Source organism: Medicago truncatula, chromosome 1, assembly GCF_003473485.1.
Source record: "Medicago truncatula cultivar Jemalong A17 chromosome 1, MtrunA17r5.0-ANR, whole genome shotgun sequence".
Classification (NCBI taxonomy): domain Eukaryota; kingdom Viridiplantae; phylum Streptophyta; class Magnoliopsida; order Fabales; family Fabaceae; genus Medicago; species Medicago truncatula.
This window is the reverse complement of record NC_053042.1, coordinates 15,150,105-15,176,395: the sequence shown is the minus strand read 5'-3', so window position 1 is coordinate 15,176,395 and position 26,291 is coordinate 15,150,105. Positions and strand designations below refer to the sequence as shown.

The following is a 26,291-nucleotide window of genomic DNA, read 5'->3' as shown; positions in this document are numbered from 1 at the left end:
ATTAATATCTATTTTTCTTTGAAAATTTAAGGCTATTTTATAAATTGTCATACAAATTATTGTTGAAATAACACAACTCTAAATTATTGTTTGTACTAAAAAAACATTAATTATTGCAGGAGCACTATGTGGGTTATCCCAATGCACATGGCGCATTATATATACACTTGCATATACCATACCTTCTATGATAACCACTATCAAATTTAGTACCCTTTCTTCAATTATACCTTTCCTCATTATGGCCCAATCTCTCTTATTCACAGTGAAGAGAAGTGCCCCTGAATTTGTAAGACCATCAAAACCAACACCTCATGAAATAAAATTACTTTCAGACATAGATGACCAAGAAGGGTTACGTTTTCAAATTCCAGTGATACAATTTTATAAATATGATCCAAATATGGCAGGAAAAGACCCTGTTGATATTATTAGAAAAGCATTAGCAAAAACACTTGTGTTTTATTATCCATTTGCAGGTAGATTAAGGGAAGGTCCTGGTAGGAAACTTATGGTGGATTGCACTGGAGAAGGTGTTTTGTTTATTGAAGCTGATGCAGATGTTAGTTTGAAAGAATTTGGTGATGCTCTTCAACCTCCTTTTCCTTGTTTGGATGAGCTTCTTTTTGATGTTCCTGGTTCTTCAGAAGTGCTTAACTGTCCATTGTTGGTGATTCAGGTATTGTATTGAACTTCTTAATTCATGTTTGGACTATAGCTGAGATTCGAAAAATCATGGCGATTTTGGCAAAGCTATACTACTTAGTTTCTCAAAATCACGGTGGTTCATCTTAATTTTTCAGTTTCACCGCTCATCTAAACATATACTTGTACCGAATGTACCATATGATATTTCATTTTCACCGGTGATCCCAACATATATACTTGTACAATATTAAAGATTCGTTAATTTTTTTTTTAAAAAAGTGAACTTTATATTATGGATTATTTAAAAGAGTTTCAAGTTAATAATTATAAACAAAATTAATAGACTACATGCTTATAAAAATAATTAATTATTCGACTGGTCAGAGTTTGGTTTAACGAAAGAAGTTAAACTTTCACATCACATCACATTGAAATAACGTTTAAATCTTAGGAATGGAAGTGTCCACGTTTAGTGTTTCTACCGAATAGAATCTAAGGAAACCAAAATAATATCCTAAAATAATTTTTTTAGGAAACACAAAATAATTGGTTATTCACAATTATTATTATGAATATCGTTTAAAAGTTCTACTTTGTTATTTACATTATTTATCTTTTTTTTTTTTTTGTGGTGGTCGGGGTTTGAACCCCGAAACTTTACATATATTATACATTGTCCCTACCAACTGAGTCAAGCTCACGAGAACATCTATCATCTTGTTTAATTGCATAAAAAAGTGGACATTTAATTTGAAAATATGAATATTAAATTAAAGACATCTTTAATACATTATCATTTTTCATTTTTTTTTGGGAAACTTACATGTAAACTTGTAAATGGCACATATATTATTAAGAGGATAAATGACACATAGATTTGTAAATGACACAAGTGGAGGATGAAGAGATGGCATCAGTGAAAATTTACAACATGTAGTTCACAAACAAAATTTTACAGCCAAGCACAAATAATTATTGATGCTGCGTAGAATTCCTCAAAGACAACATTGACCTCACTTGAATCATTTGTGTAGCTTAAAATCTACTTTTTATCTTAAACAAAAAAAAAAAAAAAATAATTCATCTCTCAAAAACAAAAAATTAATTCAGCTGAGGATACCACCAAATACGTATCTTATCTTATAAGTATGTTTGCAATAACTTTATTCTTGTTTCCTAGAAAGAGTGGGTGGACCAAAATGTGTTGTTACAATCAATCAATTAATAATACTTGTTCCTTTTTAACTCTAGTGTGTGTCTCAATTTTAAAAATGAAATGTTCATTTGTTATATCTTTCTTTTAGTTATAGAAAAAAAATAACTTTTATCTAACTTTTATTCATCGTTTAATTAGAATTGAATCACAATTAGACAAAATTTATACATCACGGATCAAGCTACTACAAAATTGGCAGTCAGAAAAAGAAAAGAAAAAATTATTACTGATTAATTTACGTTCCTTTCAATCCAACTGTTGTATAGTGACGTCAGTACGGTTAGGTGTGTCTAAAACACACAAAATGCTTAAGTAATTATGGTTGTTAAGAAGTCAATGTCTTATCTCATATATAACAATCAAAACAAGTGTTTGATTGTGGTCCAATTTAAATTATTATTTTTTTGACAAATTTAAATTAATTTATGTAAATAAAATTGTTCATTCATTCACATACTTGAATCGTAACTATATGTAGGTAACACGCCTCAAGTGCGGTGGTTTCATTTTTGCTCTTCGTCTAAACCATACAATGAGCGATGCAGCGGGTTTGGTCCAATTCATGAGTGCCTTAGGTGAAATTTCTTGCGGGATGAATGAACCTTCAATCTTACCGGTATGGCATAGGGAGCTTCTAAATTCAAGGGATCCACCGAGAGTAACATGCACTCATCGTGAATACGAACAAGTTCCCGACACCAAAGGAACAATTATTCCCTTAGATGACATGGCTCATCGCTCTTTTTTCTTCGGTCCAACCGAGGTAGCAAAAATTCGCGCTCTTCTCCCGCCTCACCAACAAAAACAATCCAATTTTGAAATCCTCACTGCATGCCTTTGGCGTTGTCGTACAATCGCGTTACAACCAGACACTGACGAAGAAGTTCGCATAATCTGCATTGTCAATGCTCGTGGCAAGTTTAATCCACCGTTGCCAAACGGTTACTACGGTAATGCTTTTGCATTTCCTGTCGCGGTTACAACCGCGGGGAAACTAATGGAAAATCCATTAGGGTATGCACTAGAGTTAGTTAAAAAAGCTAAATCTGATGTAACTCAAGAATACATGCATTCAGTTGCAGATTTAATGGTTATCAAGGGTCGACCACATTTTACTGTGGTTAGAAGTTATCTTGTGTCTGATGTGACACGTGCCGGATTCGGAGATGTTGAATTTGGTTGGGGAAAAGCTGTATATGGTGGACCAGCTAAAGGAGGAGTTGGTGCTATACCTGGTGTTGCTAGCTTTTATATACCTTTCAAAAATGCTAAAGGAGAGGAAGGTTTGGTTATACCACTTTGTTTACCAGCTCAAGCCATGGAGAAGTTCGTTAAAGAGTTAGATAGTGTGCTTAAGAACAACATCAACCAACCTACTATTGGTGGTCCAAAACCTAGTTTCATTATTTCTTCCTTGTAGACCTTAAACTAATGTTTGTTTCAATTTCCTTTGCTATGATTGGTGTGAGACTATATATAATCACGATGGTCAATTTTAGTATAATATAGTGTGCAAGTCTTTCAGAAATGAGAAACATGTCATTGCTACTTCCATCATATAGTGTCTTATCGTTTATATTTCTAGATTTCAAATTATTAATTATTTTAAAAGATTAATATTTTATTAATTTATCATGCATTCCGTATTATCATAACTTCGTTAAAGATGATATACTCTCCTCCTGAAAAATATCATCTATGTGAAATTTTTAAGTAAGAAAGAATGTTAAAACTATTTATAAAAAATGTTGACACTAATGTGCAAATAAATAAGGTAAAGAATAATTTTAGAGCAATGCTATTTCCGATGAATTATAGCATCATGAATCTAAAGCAAATTAATTTGCTATGGCCATTAGATTTGTTATTATATTTGTTCGCTATGTTTAACGAAATTATTTTCGTTGTATACAACGTTTCCGTAATTTTTATAAATTAATAGTGTAATTTTTTTTTACACATGCATTCAATCAAATCACTTCAAAGTGGCACTTTAATAGATTATTTTCAAACCTAAATTTTCATTTTCTTTTAGGAGCATGAGTGGTAGTTCTTCTTATTGGTTCTCTAAAGATGTTGTTAGAATTTTACGGGATTGGTGTTAGACTTCATTTTGGGATGGTCTTGAAATTTTTGGTTGGATGAAATTTTTTTCGGTTCGGTCAGCTTACAAATCACTCTCAAAGGAGGTTTTGGGTGAGGGAGGTAGGGTGACATAGTTGTCTCACTTGCTTGTGAAGTTTTGGAAGAGTTGGGCTCCTTTTAGGTTTTTTCTTGGTAGCTTCTATTGATAGGATCCCAACTAGAGCAGATTAGCTTAGACGAAAGATCGTCAATCAAGGTGGTGCAATTTCTACCCTCTTTGTGGATTGTATTGAGTCAGTGAACCATCTTTTTGTGACTTGTGGGGTGGCCTTTTGGGTGTGGTATTTATTTTTAGGTGGTTAGGTTGGTCTTCGGTTTTGGTTTGTCGTTTTAAGAGTTTATAAGGTTGGGGTTGGTTGGGAGAGGGGAAGATTAGGCATGACTTTTTGTTGATATAGCATATGGTTATATGGCCCATCTAGATTACCTAAAATACTCTTGTGTTTTCTGATAGAACTCTAGACGTGGAGGAATTGGTTCATAAGATACAATTCTCTTCGTGGTTTTGGTTTTTGGGTCTCATCCTGATTCTCCATGTTCTCATTATGAGTTAGTAGTGGAGCCTATTCACTGTCGGAGCCGACAATATTGTTGTTTAGGGGCTTGTTTGGGAGTCTTTGTGTAGGGTTTGGAGTCAATTTCTTAGTTTCATATGTTTTATCTCTTTGTAACAAAAAAAAAGTTTTATCTTTTTGATGGCGATAACTTGGCCATTCTGCTATTGGTTTTCATCAATAGGAGGGAGAGTGAGTGTTTTTGGTGTTGTTGCTTTTGAGGTGGGGTTGAGTTTTTCGTGTTTGAGTTGTTTTTTCCTTCTTCTTTTTTTTTTTTATTATTTTTTTTTTTTTATTTTGGTGGGTTTTTTGGGTACCTTTAGTGCTCCACCATTTCGTTTGTATAGTCTTTTTCTTTGTCATAAATATATATTAGGCTTAATACATTCTCCGGTCCTTTAACTTATTTTATTTTCTCAGTTTGGTCCCTTAACTATTAAGTGTGTCAATTTGGTCCCATAAATTTTTTGCAGTTTACTATTTCGGTCCTCTCCGTTAGTATTTAATGTTTAGGTTTTTTGATATGATTTCAACCTTTTGATTGCAGGTCCATTGTATACAACACTGACCCATCAACACCTAATCTTTTTTGTTCTTCTTCATCTTCTTGAAAATACATAAAAAAAATGAAAGAAAAAAAAACCAGAAAAAACCTTAAATAACTTTATATCCAAATAAAGAAAATTAATTTACCACCCACCTTCACCCTTTCAAATTAAACAACAGTTCTAATAATAATAATAATAATAATAATAATAATAATAATAATAATAATAATAATAATAATAATAATAATAATAATAATAATAATAATAATAATAATAATAATAATAATGATTATATGTTGCTGGGCTAATTTTGATGAATTTAAACATAATTTCAGTTTTTAATTTTGGATTTTTTGTTTGAAGATAATAGATTGTGATATGAAGATGAAGAAGAATATTTAGGAAGAAGGATGTTGATGATGATAGATGAAGATCACGATGGTTGTGTGGTATTAAATAGAAGGTTTAATTAATATTTTTGGGATTTTCTGGAGTTTATTGATGAAGTTGTTGTTGAAGATGATGATGGAAGAAAAAGATGAATGGATTAACTTAGGTGTTAGTGGTTCACAGTAAAGTGCAATAGACCCTACATGATTTAACAACTATTTTTTAAAGAAAAAATCAAATGGTTAAAATAAAAAAATTTAGTATGGCGTATGGTGGACCACCTTTAAATAAGGTTCACCTTAAACATTTAATGTTAAAAACTAACAGAGATGACTAAAACAGTAAACGACAGAAGACTTATGAGACCAAATTAACACACTTAATAATTAAGGGATCAAACTAAAAAAATAAAATAAGTTAAGGGACCAGGGGAGTAATATACATATATATTTGCTATTAATAAAAGGTTATTATCTCCCCTAAAAAAAAAAGGTTATTATCTAAAATTTCTCCAAAAATATTTACATGGTATGATTTAGTTGGTTGAATCTCTAACAAATTAAGTTTTACCAAAACAGTTGATTCAAATTAAATTAATGAAAATTGCTCTAGGCACCTAATGTTTGCTTACAAACACTTTGAACCGACTAGAATACTCCAACGATAATTAATTACCGTTTACTATGGATCAGTAGTTAATACTCGTTGGAACTCATTTATATGTAAGAACAATACTTTTTTTAAGGAATTTAAGAATTGTAGTTATTAGCAATACAAAACAAGAAAGTTTTCATAAAAAAGTGATATAATTATTTGATCAAAAGTAACCGTTTACGTTTAGAAGATAAAATTTTATTCATGGATTCATTGACCAATGCTTCGGAAACATTTGTTAACAAGACCTATATACGTGTGTAATGTTGTGGAGGCACACGTTAGTACTTTGTTTACTACATCCATACAAGATAACGTTGCAGTTGCATATATTATAACATCTTTTATTGATCTGCATCCTGCTCAGGAAGGATAAGAACCCCAGCTGGTGACTATTAAAAAAACTGGCAGGCTAGTCGATTGACTATTATGAATTCTTGGTCAGGGGCATGATTTGTATTCCACCCTTACACAAACAACATGCCGAGTGTGGTGTAACGAGTTACAACATATCCAACTTGGTTAACTTGCAAGATTTTTATGGGTCATACTTATTAAATTGTATAAAAATGTATAAACTTTGTTGAATTACATTGGCATTTAATAGACCACATTTCGTAACTTATATTTTTGAAGTGTTTGGTTGAAGAGAATAAATATTTATTAAATAGATAATGTGTATCTATATGACTCACTTTAACATCTAAAATGAAGTGTTCTATTGTAAATGATCTTAGTTTTTAGATAAGAGAGTCGACCCATATTAAATATGTTAAAATTAGTCAATATAATACAACAAAAAACAGAAACTGCAAAACCAAACCCAGTCCTTTTAAATAACCTACCAGCAAATTAACATCACAAAATTAGGACAGTGTTCCAAAGAGTTTCCCAGCCAATAACCGCCACATTATTGCCACCCTCCTAACCACCCTCTGCACAACCGCAAACTGCAGTGCAGAGTACATATCCTATCTAGATATTATAACAATGTGTCAATTAAATTAGCACACCAAGTACCACTACTCCACTTGCTGCAATATCCTATCAAGATATATATAATAACGTTTCACGATGCATACCAATCAATACGTCTCTATATTCCTTGAGAAAAAAAATTAACACGTCTCTGTTCACCTGCTTAAGAAATATAAGTCTCTATTTACATAAAGCCGAGAAATTGTCTTAATTTTAAAATAAATTCGCATAATAATTATAATCAACTACTTCCTTCGATCTCAAATGTAAGAAACAAAACAAAACAAAAATTGATGGTCTCAGATATAAACAAAAGTATAATTAAACCATCCTATTACATGTCACTATTCCAATTTTACCCTCGTTAATTTTATATCCAATTTGTTTCACATTCTCATGTTGAGTTCAAAAGTCACTCAATCATTAATCCCCGTACTAGAAAATGATTCCAAGACAAAAGCAAAATTGAAAAGGTATAATTTTTTTATCATGACTTAAATGTAGTCAATCCACTTTCTTAATATGTATTTTTTTTCCTTACATTCAAGACTAGAGAGAGTATATATTTGTTATGAATAATATTAAATATGATTTTTTTTAAAGAATTAAATATGATTGTAAATGCTCATTTTCCTTAGACTTTATATATCCCTTAACTCCGACGAGTGAATGCATATATTTATTGTTATTTACATTTAGTCTTATGACTCTTCATGTACTTGTAACTTATTACATTTGTGTTCTATAAATAGGACTTATATTGCAATGTAAATAACTTACTTGTAAAGATAATAATACAAAAGCTCTAATCTTCTCAATCTCTAATCTTGTCATTTTGATTAATTTCGTAACATGTTATCAGCACGAAACTCATAGTAGATAATCAAAATATTTTGAGCATATAGTGTTGCCTTAAAGAAATACTTAAAGGTGACTCCATGATCTTGTTACTATGTTTTTTCTTCTCTCTTTTTCATATTCAATTAGTTTCTATTTTGCACATAAGAAAACACGATTTTAGATCCATAATCGCGAAACCATCACCGTCGTCAAAGGCACAATCAGAATGATGACGATGAAAAGTCAAACTCAATTTCAGCGATTGTTGTGATTTTGGATTTACAAACGAAAATAGCTTTGTGCAGAGTTGTGCAGAGGTCATTTTTTTGGCTTTTCCAAGGTAGATTTTGAATGGAATACAAATTGGATATAGTTAACATATTTATTAATTAAATGAGCTTTTAAAATCTCAACCGTATACTTGAAATCTAATGGTTGATTATTATTCTCATAATTCTCATATAAAATAGTCATTCTCATAGTATATATATATATATATATATGATCCGTAGGTGTCAGTTTTTATACTTACACTTATAATTAAATGATTTAACGTCTCATATTATGTTAATAATAAATAAAAAGGAAGCACGTTAAGATATTAGTAGGAGATTATTACTATAAGAGAGATACTCCTTGTTATTAATTATTTTCTCTCTTTTATTAAAATATAAGCCGATAATTTTTTGAAAATTTTACCATATACCCATACGTTTGTACCTTCACCCCCTACAAATTACTAATATTTTCAATTTTGCCCTTTTTATAACATTTATTTTTTAAAATCATCTTTAACATTTCCTAATTAGCCATGGGTTCACCCCTACATTCTTACATGGTATTATGTTATTCCCAGAAACTTTCAACTTACATTTACGTACCAGAAAACCTTAATAATTATGGATTGATTTTTCAATAAAAGAAGGAAAAAAAAAAAAAAAAAAGGAAACACATCGTTGCTTCCCATTTTCTACAAACATAGCATACTGCTTCCTTTCAACCGCTCTCACCGTCGTCCCTCTTCTTGTGGTGCCTCCTTTTTAAATTTAAAATTGATTAAATTGAATCTCATACAGACCAAATTTGGTCCTTAAGGAAGAAAGTATAAATGAAGGGGTATATGGTAAAACTTCCTTGTGTTGTTTGACCTCCAAAATAAAAGTTGTTGGCACATTGTTCTCGGTGAGACACTACTAGAAAAAGCAAAATTAAAGAGGGAAATTTGTGACGGAAAACATAAAATTCCTCACAAATTCTTTGGTCGCAAAATTTAGTGACGGAATTAGTGAGGGATTTCATGTTTTCCCTCACTAAATTTCCCTCACTAATTTTTGTTTTTTTAGTAGTGAGAGTCAAATTCTCACTAGCTTGTATCCCCGTGAGCTTAGCTCAGTTGGTAGATATTGCATATTATATGCAGGAGCTGAGGTTCGAATCCTAGACACCCCACTTTTTCACATTTAATTGTGTGAGCTATAACACCAGACTAATTGACCAAAATAAAATTCTCAGTAGCTTGTTTTGTGTTACAGTTACATATTGTGTCCAATTGGGTGTGATTCCATATAGAAGTTTTCCATACTAATTTAATCATTTTGTCACTTTGATTTTATAACGGACATGATTACACCAATTTTCAAACTTTTTTTTTTATTTTGAAGTTGTTTTGTTGTAACAAACATTAAAAATAACCATTCAATATTTTTAATGGAGTAAAGATGGCTTCCATTTTTATTTTTATTTTTACAAAGAATGGGAACATACAAAATTATGGAAGAAAACGTGAAATTGCAAATGGATAATGGAATAGGACAAAGAAGTACAACTTCATATTTTGAGAATAAAGAGAAAATAATTAATAATATTTAATAACAAATCAACAAGGAGTATCTCATACGGTGATAATCTCCTGTTAACTTCTTATTTTGATTTCTTTTCATTTATTATTTATATAATATGAATCGTCTGATCAAACAATTATAATGGTTGAGACTTGATGTAAGTCTAAAGACTTATACCAGGTATCAACGGATCATAACTCACTCACATCACACACACATATATAGGGTTAAATAAGTAAATGATCCCCTTAAATATACCAACATTTGATTTTAATCCCCCTAAAATATTTTTTAGGCTTTTGGTCCCCTAAAATTTTTCATCTATGAAATTAGTCCTTTCTTTTTAGAGGGACTAAAATCAAATGTTGGTATATTTAGACGACCATTTACTTATGTAACCCTATTATATTCAAACAAACCTTTTTTAAGGACTACAAAGAAGAGTTAATGAAACCAGATTTTGGATCACTCTTAGTATGCATGCACATAAGCAAGCTATGGAACTCTTTAACCAACCTCTCCATGACTTGAGCAGGCAAGAAAAACGGTATAACCAAACCTTCTTCTCCTTTAGCATTTTTGAAAGGTATATGAAATACAGCTTGACCAGGAATAGCAACATCACCTCCTTTAGCCATTCCTCCATAGAGAGCTTTCCCCCAACCAAATTCAACATCTCCAAGTCCAGCACGTGTAATATCAGACACTAAATATAATCCAGCAGTAGTTAAAGGAGGACGACCCTTGATAACCATTAAATCTGCCACTGAATGCATATACTCTTTGTTGACATTAGCTTTTGCTTTCTTAACTAAATTCAATGCATACTCCAGTGGATTTTCAATAAGTTTTCCTGCAGTTGTAACCGCAACGGGAAACGCTATAGCGTTACCATAATAACCTTTTGGAAGTTGTTTGTAAACAGATTTGTTACGTGCATCGACTAGGCAGATCATGCGAACTTCTTCGTTAGAATCTAGTTGTAATGCTATTGTACGACAACGCCAAAAGTATGCGGCTATGACTTCAAAATTGGAGTATTTTTGCAATTGGTGAGTCGGAAGGAGAGAGCGAATTGCAGCTACCTCGGTCGGACCAATGAAGAAAGTGCGGTGAACCATGTCGTCTAAGGGAAACATGGTTCCTTTGTTGTCGGGTTCTGGATCGTATTCACGATGAGTACATGTCACTATTGGTGGATCCCTTGCATTAAGAAGCTCTCTGCTCCACACTGGTGAGATTGAAGGTTTACTCATCCCACGAGATATTTCTCCTAAGGCATTCAAGAATTGAAGCATACCTGATCCATCACTCATTGTATGGTTCATACGGAAAGCAAAAATGAAACCACCACACTTGAGGCGTGTTACCTGCGCATGGTAACAATTCATGTATATGAATGAACTAACTAATGATTAAAAATTTATCAAGATTAATTGATATTAAGTGACATGCAATTTTTTAAACATAATGTTACTTTTTAACATGGATCATGTTAACTTGTGCTCTGAGGCATCCAAAAAGAGCAACTTTGTATTGGAAAACATAATATTTTAACTTTTAAGAAGTTGATTATACGACTTTAAATGCGTAATAATAAGTTCCTTAACATATGTCATTCGGGACACAAGTTAGCATTTGCCTTTTAATATAGGGAAATGTTAACGAGTGCTCTAAGGACACTCTTTAAGGACTTTAAATAGTAAATTTTTATGAAAAATTGTGCATTCAATGCATCGAAAATTGAAATGTTAAACTTTTTTAAGGAATAATTTCTTAATTGGAAAACTTTAAAGAGTGCCCTTAGGACACTCGTTAACAAGACCCTTTAATATATCTAAAAAGAGTATTATGTGGTGAGACATGTGTGTAAAAAATAGTAATGATACAATTGAATGAAGGGAGCTTCTACGGTGCAGTCACGAAACTGACTTTTTTGAAAAAGTTAATTTTGATCTTAATGTTCGATTCATTTTTAAATTGTTGATTGTTGATTAATGATCAATAGTAATTCATCTAGTAATGCTTGCAACATCTTGGACTTACATGTACTATTTTATCGTTGGCATCTTTAACATGCAAACATAGTTGATGATATTATGCGATAGTCTTAATTTCTGGGGTGTTACACTTAAAACAAGGTAGGATAAAATTAGATTAAGTGCAGTCTTGTTAATCTAATGAATTGATGAAACTATGGGGACTGAACTTTTGATGCCACCGTACAAACAGTTGTGTGCTACTCACTACACTTTTGATGTTATAGTGTTGACTTCACCAGAAAAGTCATTCTCATGACTTCACCGTAAAATTTTCTTTGAATTAATAGTTATTTTAATAAACTTTTTCATAGATTACAACTCCCCATAAAAATATCTATTTATTTTGAGAAACAGTGTGTGGATAGATCGCACTCTAGTGAGAATTCAGATTACTTTTGTCACGATTTTAATACATTCATGCATTTAATGCATTGATGATTCTTGAATCAAAATTAAACGGTTCTGATTTAAATGCATTTTTTTAAATGCTTCCCCTGTTTTACAATTATTGTCTCTTTAACATTTTTTCTTTTTCTCAAAATAATTGTCCTTTACAATACAAATGCAGAATTTATAATTTTTTTCCACTATTATACCCTTATTTATTAAATTTCATCGAACTTAACTACTTCACTAACTACAATTAATAAGAGTGTTTTAGTAAATGTTACTAATTTTATCGTTGAAATCAACACAATTAATTCTCTTTTCCTTAATAATCCTATATCTATCTTAAACGACTAATATTGTTAGACGGAAGAAGTATTGATTTTCAAATCTAGATCGATCTTGACCTAAACGTCATCGATACATTAACTTCGTGAAAGCATGAAAGTCATGCCCCAAAAGAATCCGAACTTCCTCCAATAATATGTGGGTGTACATGTATATATGGTGTGAGAAGATTATTGCTATACCTGAATAAGCAGCAATGGAGTGTTAAGCATATCTGAAGAACCAGGAACATCATAAAGAAGCTCATCTATGCAAGGAAATGGAGGATGAAGATCTTCACCAAATTCTTTCAAACTAACATCTGCATCAGCTTCAATAAACAAAACACCTTCTCCAGTGCAATCCACCATAAGTTTCCTACCCGGACCTTCCCTTAATCTACCTGCAAATGGATAATAAAACACAAGTGTTTTTGCTAATGCTTTTCTAATAATATCAACAGGGTCTTTCCCTGCCATATTTGGATCATATTTATAAAATTGTATCCCAGGAACTTGCCAACGTAATGAATCTTGGTCATCAATGTCTGAGAGTAGTTTTGTTTCATGAGGTGTGGGTTTTGATGGAGTTATCAGTTCAGGTTCACGCCTCTTCACCGTGAACACTAGAGCATGGGCCATAATTATAAACTATAGAGGAAAATAGGTATAGTTTTTTTTGTCTCTTGTTTGTTTTGGATGATATGGTTATATGCAAATACTGAATGTGGGGATGCTATGTATATATAAGGAAAATGTTTAGTATATGTGTACATATACGAAAAAGAAAAAACATAATGATATGAAAGATCTAACAAGATAATAAATGAGATCATGGATGGAACCATGAGGCAGCATGTCCTATTAATTTGTAATATTAAATACACAATTTTTTTTTAGCATGAATATACATTATAATTATTTGCAAGGTTATTTTATACATATGTGAGCATTTTTTATAACACATAATTTTCTCATTTTTTAATAACAAGGAAATATTTCTCTCTATATATAAGTAAATAAACAATTATTCAATTATTAATTTCTCGTATGATTTTACATCAAATTTTTATCAAACAAATATAGCAACGAACACTCAACATATCATATAATATCATCTAGCTTTATATATCGAAGGATCACTAATCTTTCTTTCAAAAAGAAGAGAAAGATCAATAGTCGTTTATCATTATTTATTTATTTTTTGTCAAGTAGTATAGTGTCTAGAAATTCACTTTTAAGATGAATAATTGGGGTGTTTGGGATTCGAACCCATATAATGTATTGTCCTTGCAACTAAGCTAAGTTCACGGAGACTAATCCTCCATCATTTTATTATTACATATGTATAAAAATACATGTGTCTATAATAAAGAGATAATAGTCACCGTGTGTGCAACTCAGTTGGCAGAGTTATTGCATAATATATGCAGGAGTCGTGGTTTGGACACCAAATAATCCACTTATTCACCTTAACATGGGAATTTATAACCATTAGACTACGTACTTGACGAAAACAACATTATAATATATGAGCATATATAATAATATATATGTATAAAAACTATATATATGCAACCAAAAAAAGTTTGAAAGGATAGTCGTGTCACATGCCTCCACACTAATGTATATAACTTCCAACACACTGATGGAGATAAATGAGGTGTTAAAGGAATGTTGAGAAATATGAGATGTACATATATCGTTATTGATAATAATATATGAGTAATTTCTGTTGGACACCCCATATATAGATGACATCCATTTGACACCCCAAAAAAAGTTATTGAATATATAGAAATAATTTATTTATTATTTAAAATTAATTTTTTTTTTTTTGAAATTGTTAATATTATTTATAAATTAGACTTAAAAGCACTATTAGCCTTCTAGCTTTTAATGAATTGCAGTTTTTTTTTCCCCCAATAAAAAAAATAGTAATATACTCTCCTAACTTTACAAAACGTTGCAAAAATTGCAGATAAGACGTCGCATGTCTAAAAATATGGGACCAAATTTGTTATTTTTTAAAGATGAGGGACCAAAAGTGCTATTTTTTAAAGATAAAAGGTCAAATTTGCTATGTTTTGCGCTTTGAAATGTTTGGTAAATTTAACAGGTTAAAAGTGCAAATTTTTTATTCGGGTCAAAATCGCAATTTTTACAAAGTTAAGGGGTAAAAAATGTATTTAAACCTTTAAATTATTAATACCAATGGTAGTGAGAGGCAGCCGACCATCATGAAATCATTGGAGGCTCACCGCTGACCAACACTAATCGTCGGAGCACATTTGTCTTTACAGTTTATTTTGTAAAGTAGAAATAGGAAAGAGAGAAATATGTGAGAGAGAAGTTGAAGAGAGAGTGATAACTTCTCTTGTTTGGCTAGGAAAGAAGCCGAGAAGAGAGACTAAAAAACAGCGGGTCCCACAACTTTTACACCTCTCCACTTGTGCCAAGAAAGTGAGAAGAAATAGAGAATTGACTTGACTATATTGATCATTGGGTTTCTAAAATTTATTTATATTTTTTTTTTCTCATAATTCTTTAGATTTCATTTTTTTTTTTTGTTCTTACTTCAAATTTCATTTTACTGTTTTACTCTAAGGCTTTGTTTGCGAGTTTTGAGGGAAAGGAAAGGAAAGACTAAGGAGGGGAAGGGAAGGAAAGGGAGGGAAAGGGGAAAGGAGGGAAAACCTTCCCCTTGTTTGGGAGTTAAAAAGCCAATAAGGTAAGGAGATGGAGGACTTATGTTATAATTTTACTATTTTACCCTTTTTACTCTTAAAATCAATACATTGTTATACTTTGTATTTAACTACTAATTTATTCAAAGCAACTTATCTCATGAAAAATAAATTATTACGATCTATTTTTAAAAAATAACTTATTCAAAATAATTTATTTATAAAAAAAAAAGCTTATTACAATCACTTTTTAAAAACAACTTATTTATACAAAACAACTTATTACGGCCTCTTTTTAAAAAACAGCTTATCTTATGAAAAATAAATTATTACGATCTTTTTTTAAAAAACAACTTATTCAAAACAACTTATTTATACAAAACAGCTTAATACGATCTCATTTTCTAAAAGCGCTTATTCAAAACAGCTTATTTATACAAAACAGCTTATTACAACCTCTTTTTCAAAACAGCTTATTTATACAAAACAGCTTAATACGACCTCATTTTCTAAAAGTGCTTATTCAAAACAGCTTATTTATGCAAAACAGCTTAATCCAATCTCTTTTTCAAAAACAGCTTATTTATGCAAAACAGCATAATACGATCTCTTTTTCAAAAACAACTTATTCAAAGCAGCTTATTTATACAAAACAGCTTATTACGACCTCTTTTTCAAAAACAGTTTATTTATACAAAACAGCTTATTACGACATCATTTTCAAAAACTGCTTATTCAAAACAACTTATTTATACAAAACAGCTTATTACGACCTCTTTTTCAAAAACAACTTATTCAAAACAGCTTATTTATGCAAAACAGCTTAATACGATCTCTTTTTCAAAAACAACTTATTCAAAACAACTTATTTATACAAAACAGCTTATTACGACCTCATTTTCAAAAACCGCTTATTCAAAACAACTTATTTATACAAAACAGCTTAAAAGGACCTCATTTTCAAAAACAGCTTATTCAAAACAACTGATTTATGCAAAAGAACTTAATACGATCTCTTTTTCAAAAACAGCTTATTCAAAACAGCTTATTTATATAAAACAGCTTATTACGACCTCATTTTCAAAAACCGCTTATTCAAAACAACTTATTTAATAAGGAAAACAGCTGTTTTGAATAAGCTGTTTTTAAAAAAGAGATCGTAATAAGTTGTTTTTGTATAAATAAGCTGTTTTTGAAAAAGAGATTGTATTAAGCTGTTTTGCATAAATAAGCTATTTTGAATAAGCTATTTTTGAAAAAGAGGTTGTAATAAGCTGTTTTGTATAAATAAGCTGTTTTGAATAAGCAGTTTTTTAAAAAGAGATCGTATTAAGCTGTTTTGCATAAATAAGTTGTTTTGAATAAGCTGTTTTGATAATGCGGTCATATTAAGCTATTTTGAATAAACGATTTTTGAAAATGAGGTCGTAATAAGCTGTTTTGTATAAATAAGTTTTTTTGAATAAACAGTTTTTGAAAATGAGGTCTTAATAAGCTGTTTTGTATAAATAAGCTGTTTTGAATAAGCTGTTTTTGAAAAAGAGGTCATAATAAGCTGTTTTGTAAAAATAAGCTGTTTTAAAAAGCGGTTTTAGAAAATGAGGTCGTATTAAGCTGTTTTGTATAAATAAGCTGTTTTGAATAAGCTGTTTTTGAAAATGAGGTTGTATTAAGCTGTTTTGCATAAATAAGCTGTTTTGAATAAGCTCTTTTTGAAAAAGAGGTTGTAATAAGCTGTTTTGTAAAAATAAGCTATTTTGAATAAGCGGTTTTAGAAAATGAGGTCGTATTAAGTTGTTTTGTATAAATAAGTTGTTTTTAATAAGCGGTTTTTGAAAATGAGGTCGTGATAAGCTATTTTATATAAATAAGTTGTTTTGAATAAGCAATTTTTGAAAATAAGGTCGTAATAATTTGTTTTGTATAAATAAGTTGTTTTGAATAAGCGGTTTTTGAAAATGAGGTCGTAATAAGCTGTTTTGTATAAATAAGTTGTTTTGAATATGTTGTTTTGAAAAAAGATTGTAATAATTTTAGTAATGTCTAAAATTGGAATTTTGAATTATTAAGAGGGCAAAATTGTCAATTTGTATGTTTAACCCCCAAAACCCCCCAATTTGGGGGAACTTTAAAATTGGACAAATGAAACCCTTCAAAACCCCCCAAAACTTTTCCCTTGTTTTTTTAAAACTCACGAACAAGGGTTTACACTCCATAAGCCTTTCCTTCCCTTCCCCTCCCCTCCAAAACCCAACTCGCAAACAAAACCTAAAACAAAATATAAAACCACACATGTAAATCACGTTTTCATCGTTAAAATCATCAAAATAATTAAATAAATTAAATTATTGATTTGTAAAATTAAAAAAATAATAGATTGAATATATTATTTTTTATACGGTTGTTTGTTCAAAATTGAAAAAAAAAAATACTTAAATCATATCAAACTAATAATTAATTTAATTAGTAAATTATATGTTATTTTTATATTTAATTGTTTTTGAAAAAAGTAGTTTAATTTCTTAATGAAGTAAAATTAAAATTAAACTACATTAACTTCATTACAAAATTAAACTCAATTATGATAAAGTTTTATACTAACTTTCTTAGTATATAAGATTATTTTGGTCTTTCAAAAATTAAACACATCTATCTCTTCTCTATTTCTCTCATTTCTCTCTGGTAACAAATAACGTATTAAATTTACTCTATTTCTTACATTTCTTCTCATACCTCTCTTACCTATTTATCTCTTTACAACTTCTCTCTGAACTAAACATAATGTACATTTTCTTTTTTGAGGGATAAACATAATGTACATGTTTACCAGCAATACAATTTCGAACAATTCATTACTAAATAATATGAAAATTAAGATCACAAAATTAAGATGAGTTTCCCATCCAATACGGTATGGGCCACACTAATATTATTATCACCTTCCTAACCACCCTACACATACCTGCAAACTGAAGATCATATATAACAAGCAAGATATAACAATATAACAACGCATGATATACCTGCAAACTGAAGATCATACATAACAATATTTCTTCTCATTCACAGTGCCTAACCACCGGTAGGTCTCCGTTCACTCAGCCGACAAATTGTCTTAATTTTAAATAGAAATTAGCATAACAATAATAGTAGTCATAATAACAAACTACTCTCTACTCACCGGAACTGCCCTCCGTCTGACATAGAATCTCTCATCCTGAGAGATAACCTTGGAACTTAATTTATACTCTCTCTCTTTTTTCTTTTTTTTTTTTGCCTTGTTACATCGTAACACTACTAAAAACTACTCATTCGATCCAACATTAATCAATATATTTAATAATTTTGCCCAATCCAACAAAAGGTGTATAAATGGACGATAGAATAATACTATTACTACATTACTTATCAAGTATATTAATGTATTTTTCTTTTTTAAAGAAGTGCATTAATGTATTTATCATTAGTGTAAAAATAAAGTGAAATATATTTAATTTGGATGGGTGCATAGGGTGCGACTTTTAGGGGATTAGACAATTCTTTTTTTTTTTTTTTACCTTATTTGATTTAGAAATTCGTCATATGAAAATACTAGCATATCCAATTATTTTGCTCTCATTTGATTTAGACAATACAAAACTATAATGGAGAGCCAAAGAGAGATAATATTTTTTTATATTAGAATTTAAAAATTGTAGTTTCGTATTTTTGATGGTTTTTTCTCTACACAAAATGCTGTTTTACTATCGAACTCCATTTTTTGTCCAATTCCTTACTAAATCAAACTTCTAAATCAAATAAGGTAAAATATATTTTCTTCATACTCAGACTTGAAACCAATCTTCAGTTGTAAATTCTTTTGCTCTTATTTGTTCTTTCAGAACCAATACTTTGTTTCAAGATTTATAAATTTTAGTCTATAGTCCTGCACGCTTATTAGTATATTCAATTGAGCTACAAAAATAGAATAATTTGTCAAGTATAACACATTTTATTTTATTTTCATATCACCAATAGTTTTTTAAAATTACAAAAAAAAAAAAAAAAACAAATATAGAGGAATTGTAAATTTTTGTCATTAGATTAGTACATGTTATACATACAAAGTAAATGTCATGAGAGGTGATGAATGTTCCCCTATTCTAAGGCCTTTTTTGAAGAATTTCCAGAAAAAATGAATTTAGACTGGAAGGAATTATATTCCTTGTAAATTTTAATTAGATTAGGAAGAATTCTAGGTACCACCATAAGTATTGTCTTATTTTCAAATTCAAAAATAAAATTGTTGTTGTTTGTGAACACAAATCATGGTGCGAAAACCCTCACACCCTTCCAAGCTCCTAAATGATCAACCTCGTCATTCTCGTGTCAACAACCACTCCCTTTTATCTTCTTCCCATCAACCTTGTCATTCTAGTATCAACTCTCATCCATCTTCTTCTCATACCCCCCCTTAGGATTGAGGCCAAGAAAAATCCTAGGGCAATTTTTTAATTGACCCGTGTTGCTAAAGTGTCGCTATCGTAGACGTAAATATTAAAAAAAAAAAACAAAATAATCTATATGTGCGAGCTATTAACCATCTTGTCTTTAAGGAATGGGAAGTTCAATGTGATAAAAATGACAAAGATGGAAAGATGTTCTTTGTACCACCGGACGATGAAAACCAGAGGTTTGATAAACTTCTTAATGCTTGTACCTATGAGTTGAGGGAGGCGCAAGATGTGGAACTCTTAGTTTTCAAGAAAACTCTTGATGAAGGAAATTTATGGTGTGGCCTGTGTAACATTGCAGATATCAATTCTGAGATTATTTGACTGCATCAAACCTTCTACTTCGATGCCTTTAGAGAGTGCTTTTATGCTCTACAAAAGCATCTTTGTTTGAATACTATCATTGATGATCAATCGTCATCATGGTCTCTTATTAAGTATGATACGACAAAGTCCAAGTCCAATCAAGAAGACGATCCTAAACTATTCAAGAAATAATCTGGTTAAAGACAGATGAATTGAATTGAAAGCTCACCATAACTGAGGAATGATCTAAAATATTTCATTTCTTTATTCCTTTAATTGTAGTCTTTAATATTTTGAATCTATTATAAAATGTTTTGTTGTATCTTGAACAACTTATCTATTATTTTGTTTTGGTTTTATTTGATGGTTATGTAACTTTTGAACAATGGTTGGGTTGTATTTTAATGTTGAACAACATACACTTTATGTTAGTGATAGTTGTTTTATTGGGGAAATTTTTGTTTTCTTTTTGATTGAATGAATGAATGATGCATAAAGCATGAGATACCCGGGGTTTTTAGTTTAATCATCAACCAATGTAAGGTAATGATAGAAACTTTGATGGTTGCAAAGTTAAGGTACATGTTTATCGCTTTTTCTAGAATATTTACATTAAGTTGGAACTTCTACTTTATGCAAAACCATTTCATTCGATGCTCCTCAATGGCATGTTTAACTTTGATTCATTTAAAACTAGGTAAAATGTGAGGTAGCTTTCCAAATTTTACTATATGCATGACGACCCACAATTTTGTGTTTTAACTCAAGTTATTTCACGCGGAATCTTGATGTTTGTCATGTTTAAAAGCATATATATGATCAAGGCAATTTGTTTCAAATTGAGCTGAAACACTTGACGAAATACAACCTACCATGTGAGAATTTGAAAGCCCCTTTGAGACAAATTGTTAGAATTTCCATCAATTCTGAAATGTCAAATTTGTTAGGTGGGCCTAATTCTCCCAGTGAATATGCCATATTTAAAAAAAAAAATGTTTTGATTCACAATGCAATTTCTTATTCTTTTGAATTGCATAACCTTGAATCTTTACTATTTACTCAAATAATATTCATTGTCTTAAAGAGAAGTGAGCATTTATTTGAAAATGTTGGTTTTATTCACATTTAAGAAATTAGGTAAAATTTGTATTAAATTGAAAAGTCAAGAAACTTTTGTGATTTTCAAAACCATCAAGGTAACAAAATAAAAAAAAATGAAAAGAATATATATATTGATAGAGAGAGAATAAATGAAAAAGAAAAACAACAGTAATAGAATAAGTTGTCAAGTATAACTAATTTTATTTTATTTTTATATCATCAATTGTTTAAAAAAAAAAAAACAAATATAAGGGAATTGTTAATGTTTGTCATTAAATTGGTACATGTTGTACATACAAAGTAAATGTCATGTGCGGTTAGTATCATTGTAAATAGGTGATGAATGTTTCCCTACTCTAAGATCTTTTTTGAAGAATTTTCAAGAAAAAAAGAAATTAGATTGGGAGTAATTATCTTATTTGTAAATTTCAATTAGATTGGGAGGAATTCTAGGTACCACTATAAGTATTATCTACTTATCAAATTAAAAAAAAAAATTGTTGATATTTGTGAACATAGATCATGGTTTGAAAACCCTCACACCTTTTCAAGCTCCTAAATAATCAACTCCCACTCCCTTTCATCTTCTTACCATAAACCTTGTCATTCTACTATCAACTCCCCTGCATCTTCTTTTCATACTCCCATTAGGATTGAGGTTAAGAAACGTCCTAGGCAATTTTTTAATACACCAGTGTTGCTAACCGCTGTTATCGTAAACGTAAGTATTATAAAAAAAATAAAATTATATTGTGCGGGCTATCAAGAATCTTTTCTTTAAGGAATGGGAAGTTTAACATGATAAAAATGACAAAGATGGAAAGTTGTACTTTGTAGCACTAGACGATGAAAATCAGAAGTTTGATAAACTTCTTAATGCTTGTACCTATGAGTTGAGGGAGGCGCAAGATGTGGAACCTTTAGTTATCAAGAAAACTCTTAATGAAGGGAAATTTATGGTGTGGCCAGTGTAACATTGCAGGTATCAATTCTGATATTATCGGATTGCATCAAACCTTCTACAGCAATGCATGTATGGATTGCTTTTATGCTCTACAAAACCAATTTTGGAAGAATACTATCAGTGATTAATCGTCATCATGGTCTCTTATTAAGTATGATACAACGAAGTCGAAGTCAGATCAAGAACACGATCATAAACTGTTTAAGAAAGAATCTAGTTAAAGACGTATGAATTGAATTGAAATCTCACTATAACTAAGTGATACTTTAAATCTCAAAAAAAAAAAAAAAAGTGATACTTTAAAAGATTTCATTTCTTCTTTCCTTCAACTGTAGTCTTTAATATGTTGAATCTATTATAAAATGTTTTGTTGTATCTTGAACAACTTATCTATTATTTTGTTTTGGATTTGTTTGATATGGTTATGTAACTTTTGAACAATGGTTGAGTTGTATTTTAATATTGAACAACATACGCTTTATGTTTATTAGGGGAAAAATTGGTTTTCTTTTTTATTGGATGAAAGAATGATGCATAAAGCATGAGATACCTAGGGTTTTTAGTTTAATCATCAACCAATGCAAGGCACTGATAGAAACTTTGATGGTTGCAAAGTTAAGGTACATATTTATAGCTTTTTCTATAATGTTTTCATGAAGTTGGAACTTCTACTTTATGCAAAACTATTTCATTCTATACTCATCAATGGCATGTTTAACTTTGAATCATTTAATACTAGTTAAAATGTGAGGTAGCTTTCCAAATTTTACTATATGCATTAAGACCCACAATTTTTTGTTTTAACTCAATCATTTCACACGGAATCTTGATGTTTTCATGTTTAAAAGCATAGATATAATCATAGCAATTTGTTTCAAATTGAGCTGAAACACTTGACGAAAGAACACATATCCTGAAATTATTAGACTAAATCAAACCTTCTGCAGTGATGCATGTATGGCGTGCTTTTATGCTCTACAAAAGCAGCTTTGCAAAAATACTATCATTGATGATTAATCGTCATCATGGTCTCAAGTCAGTAGAGTTTCATAATAGGGGTTTAGAAGTGAAAGAGATTCTACCTTGAAGGTTGCGAGGAGCCTCTTATTTATAGAGGTGGGTGAATGCAGAGCCGTTGTAATGACACACGTGTGTCCGACGGTTACAAAATCAGAGAAAGTGTAACCACCGGTAAGATATTCATGGGAACGTGGAAAGAGACGTTACAGTTCGTTTGAACTGGTCTTAGTTGCTTAAAAAAAAAACACATGTAACTAATAGATGAGAATAAATTTAAATATTAAAACAAATGTAGCAAACATGATATGAATATATGTTTTTTTTTTTTTATCATTTAAAAAGTGTAACAACTAGATAGATATATTTATACTTTTTCATCATTCCAATTATACTCTTAAACAACTTTTTCTATAATAAAATTGTTGTTGGTGTCATTAAAAAAAATTAGATTATATTTTTTTGTTATATTGTATTAATGTCGGTGTTGTTGAAATAGATAATCATGGTTAGTTTGACTTTTTTATAACTTGAAAGTAACAAACATTTTTATTTTTTTTAGTTTTAATCAAAGGATCTTGTTAACGAGTGCCCCTGGACACTCTTTAAGTATACCAAATTTAGCAATTATTTTCTTAAAAAATCAACTGTTATAATTTTCAATGCTATGAATACACAACTTTTCATATAGAACTTACTAATTAAAGTGCTTGAAGAGTGCCTCGGGGGCACTCGTTAACATTTTCCTTAATCAAAATCAAAACAGATGCAATCCTGATACAAATCCAGACAGAAGCTCTCTCATCCATTATTACTCTCTGAAATTCTATGCACTTGTTTTAAGAGGTTATGTATGATGTTTTAGTGTTTGCAATGTTAAGATTAATGTTTCAATATCACGCGATAAACAGAAACAAAAACAAGAAAATAAATGACAGGAAAGTAAATAACACAGCGAGTTTGTTGACCCAGCTCGGTGACAAACACACCAACTCTGGGGGCTACCAAGCCAGGAAGAAAATCCACTAGTGTAGTCCTTATTCAATAGCTCTCAGCAAACTACTCGTTTACACTATATGACATAGACCTACCCGTATAGACTTCAACCTAGGAACTCTTAGATCTGAGATCACATCTCACTATCCTAATGGTCAGTCACAGTCCCAGTGATCTATCAGACCTAAACCAAAACAAAGCAGAAGTTACCTTCCAACACAAACAATTAGCACCGTGTTTCACAACTTTGGTGTAGTACAAAGAGTAATCAATACTCACGCACAGTCCTAACAAGTATCACAGACGATACAAGAAATAACACACAATAGATTCTAAACTTGCATCACAAATGATACAAGAGAAGAATACATGAAGACTCAAACCCTAAAATTCTAACTTTTAGAATGACGGCTTGAATGAACAATTAGGTCTTGTAAATGGTTAAAATTTATGAAAATAGCTTTCTAAAGAGTTAAAATATGCAGAATCCAAAATTACAGGAAATCTGAATTTAAAAAAAAAAAAAAAAAAAAAAATCATTTCAGGCCTCATGTTAAATTACATGGACTATTTGAGGTATTGACCCAAAATAAAAAAATCAAGTTGGAATATGTTTGTGGTACCTGTGATCTGGTGAGTCTGAAAACCATGGTTGCAAGATGGAAGAACGCTCGAAAGGGGACGTAAACTGCAAAATTCGCAAGGGACTGGCTGCCAAAAGCACAATCCATGCGCCCCTGCGCATGAGCACGGTCAGTGAGTACTAGTTGCTTGGTTTTTAAGCTATTTTTTAGTGGAAAACCCTATTTTTTTCTCTCTTAACCCCTAAGTAATGATGTACCATAAGTAAAGATTTTTGCACACTCTTATTAATTAGCTAGCAGTATAAGGCAAGGGTCAAGCATCTGAGCTTCAAGACAGATGATCTGCATCCTCTTCTTGTTCTCTCTATGATATGTTTTTCTATTGTTTTGTAATGATGTCGGTTGTCATGTGCAACTAAACCTCTTTGACTAGGGTTCCAAGATGAACTTTTTCTTATTTATTGGATTTCATTTAAAAAAATTATTCAGTTTATGCTCTAAAGTCTAATTTAATTTGTATATGTTTGTTTCTATACGACATCTTAGATGGAGCTTAATAGGATTGACAACCCTAATTCCGTCTTACCTCGACATTAATAAATTGTTTAGTTTCTAACTGAATTCTTTTAACCGAATCTAAGTATGAATTTAGAGTTATGACTCATCATCTTAAGAAAAACCGCAATTGTAACTGGTTGAATTACGACGATATTAAAATAAACTTTCCCTGATTTATCACGAGGTCATGTCCTACTTTATTAAATCCAAAAAGACAAGTCATAAACTAATAATTTATCGAGTTAATTTCTAAAAAGACGGGCGGATTCAAAGATTCCCTAATCGTTAGTTATACCTTTAAATCACAAAATCTAATCTCTTATTTTATTTCCTTTTTAAATAAATAAATTTCTTTAATTAATGATTTGAACGACAAGCCACATGAATACGATAACTTATTGTATGTTTTGATGCACTTGTCAATCATACACCATCAATATACAAATTAATTCTTTTAATATAATGAATCAAAAACTAGTTTTCCTCAATATAAAATAAAGATTAAATTATATTGGGTTAATTAAGTTTTTGGTCCCTATAAATATCTGCAGTTTTGTTTTTAGTCCCTATAAAAATAAATCACACTTTTTAGTCCCTACAAAATTTTCCGTTAGTATTTTTAGTCCCTGTTAAATTAAAATTTGTTTAATTATGCTTAAAATTTTAAATATTTTAATGATTTTTTACATACTTGTTTAAAACATTATAAAAGGTTTCGCCACAATAAATTAGCTCAAAATTTTATTTCTAGGTCCAAATTTTCGTTAGTTTTATCTTCAATTTTTGGCATTTTAAAAAAACTATATTTAATTCATTACATGTTAAAAAAATTCTAATTTTTTATAAAAGAGATTATTATAATGTTCTTAACATGTCTGTTAAAAATCATTTAAAAATATAAAAGTTTAAGTATAATTAAACAAATTTCAATTTAACATGGACCAACACATATTTTTAGTGCTTGTAAAATTAAAATTTGCTTAATTGTGGTTAAACTTTTAAATTTGTAACATATT

At 30.3% G+C, this 26,291-nt stretch overlaps 2 protein-coding genes across 2 annotated transcripts; one reads left to right on the top strand and one right to left on the bottom strand.

The window, feature by feature from the left end:
* Window positions 1–178: 178 nt before the first annotated feature.
* Window positions 179–3,421, top strand: LOC25482870 (benzyl alcohol O-benzoyltransferase). The gene is made up of 2 exons (XM_024785876.2): window positions 179–679; window positions 2,343–3,421. The coding sequence occupies exons 1-2, from the start codon at window positions 188–190 to the stop codon at window positions 3,282–3,284; spliced, it is 1,434 nt and encodes a 477-aa protein (XP_024641644.2). The 5' UTR covers window positions 179–187; the 3' UTR covers window positions 3,285–3,421.
* Window positions 3,422–10,204: 6,783 nt separating this feature from the next.
* On the bottom strand, window positions 10,205–13,365 carry LOC25482869 (benzyl alcohol O-benzoyltransferase). Its single transcript, XM_013611477.3, has 2 exons — window positions 12,774–13,365; window positions 10,205–11,184 (listed from the first exon to the last, which is right to left on the bottom strand). The coding sequence occupies exons 1-2, from the start codon at window positions 13,209–13,211 to the stop codon at window positions 10,246–10,248; spliced, it is 1,377 nt and encodes a 458-aa protein (XP_013466931.1). The 5' UTR covers window positions 13,212–13,365; the 3' UTR covers window positions 10,205–10,245.
* Window positions 13,366–26,291: the final 12,926 nt, after the last annotated feature.

Coding starts and splice junctions, on each gene's coding strand:
- LOC25482870 (XM_024785876.2), top strand. CDS start 188: ATGATAACCACTATCAAATTTAGTACCCTTTCTTCAATTATACCTTTC. Junction 680..2,342: donor GTCCATTGTTGGTGATTCAG/GTATTGTATTGA, acceptor AACTATATGTAG/GTAACACGCCTCAAGTGCGG.
- LOC25482869 (XM_013611477.3), bottom strand. CDS start 13,211: ATGGCCCATGCTCTAGTGTTCACGGTGAAGAGGCGTGAACCTGAACTG. Junction 11,185..12,773: donor CTCCATTGCTGCTTATTCAG/GTATAGCAATAA, acceptor TACCATGCGCAG/GTAACACGCCTCAAGTGTGG.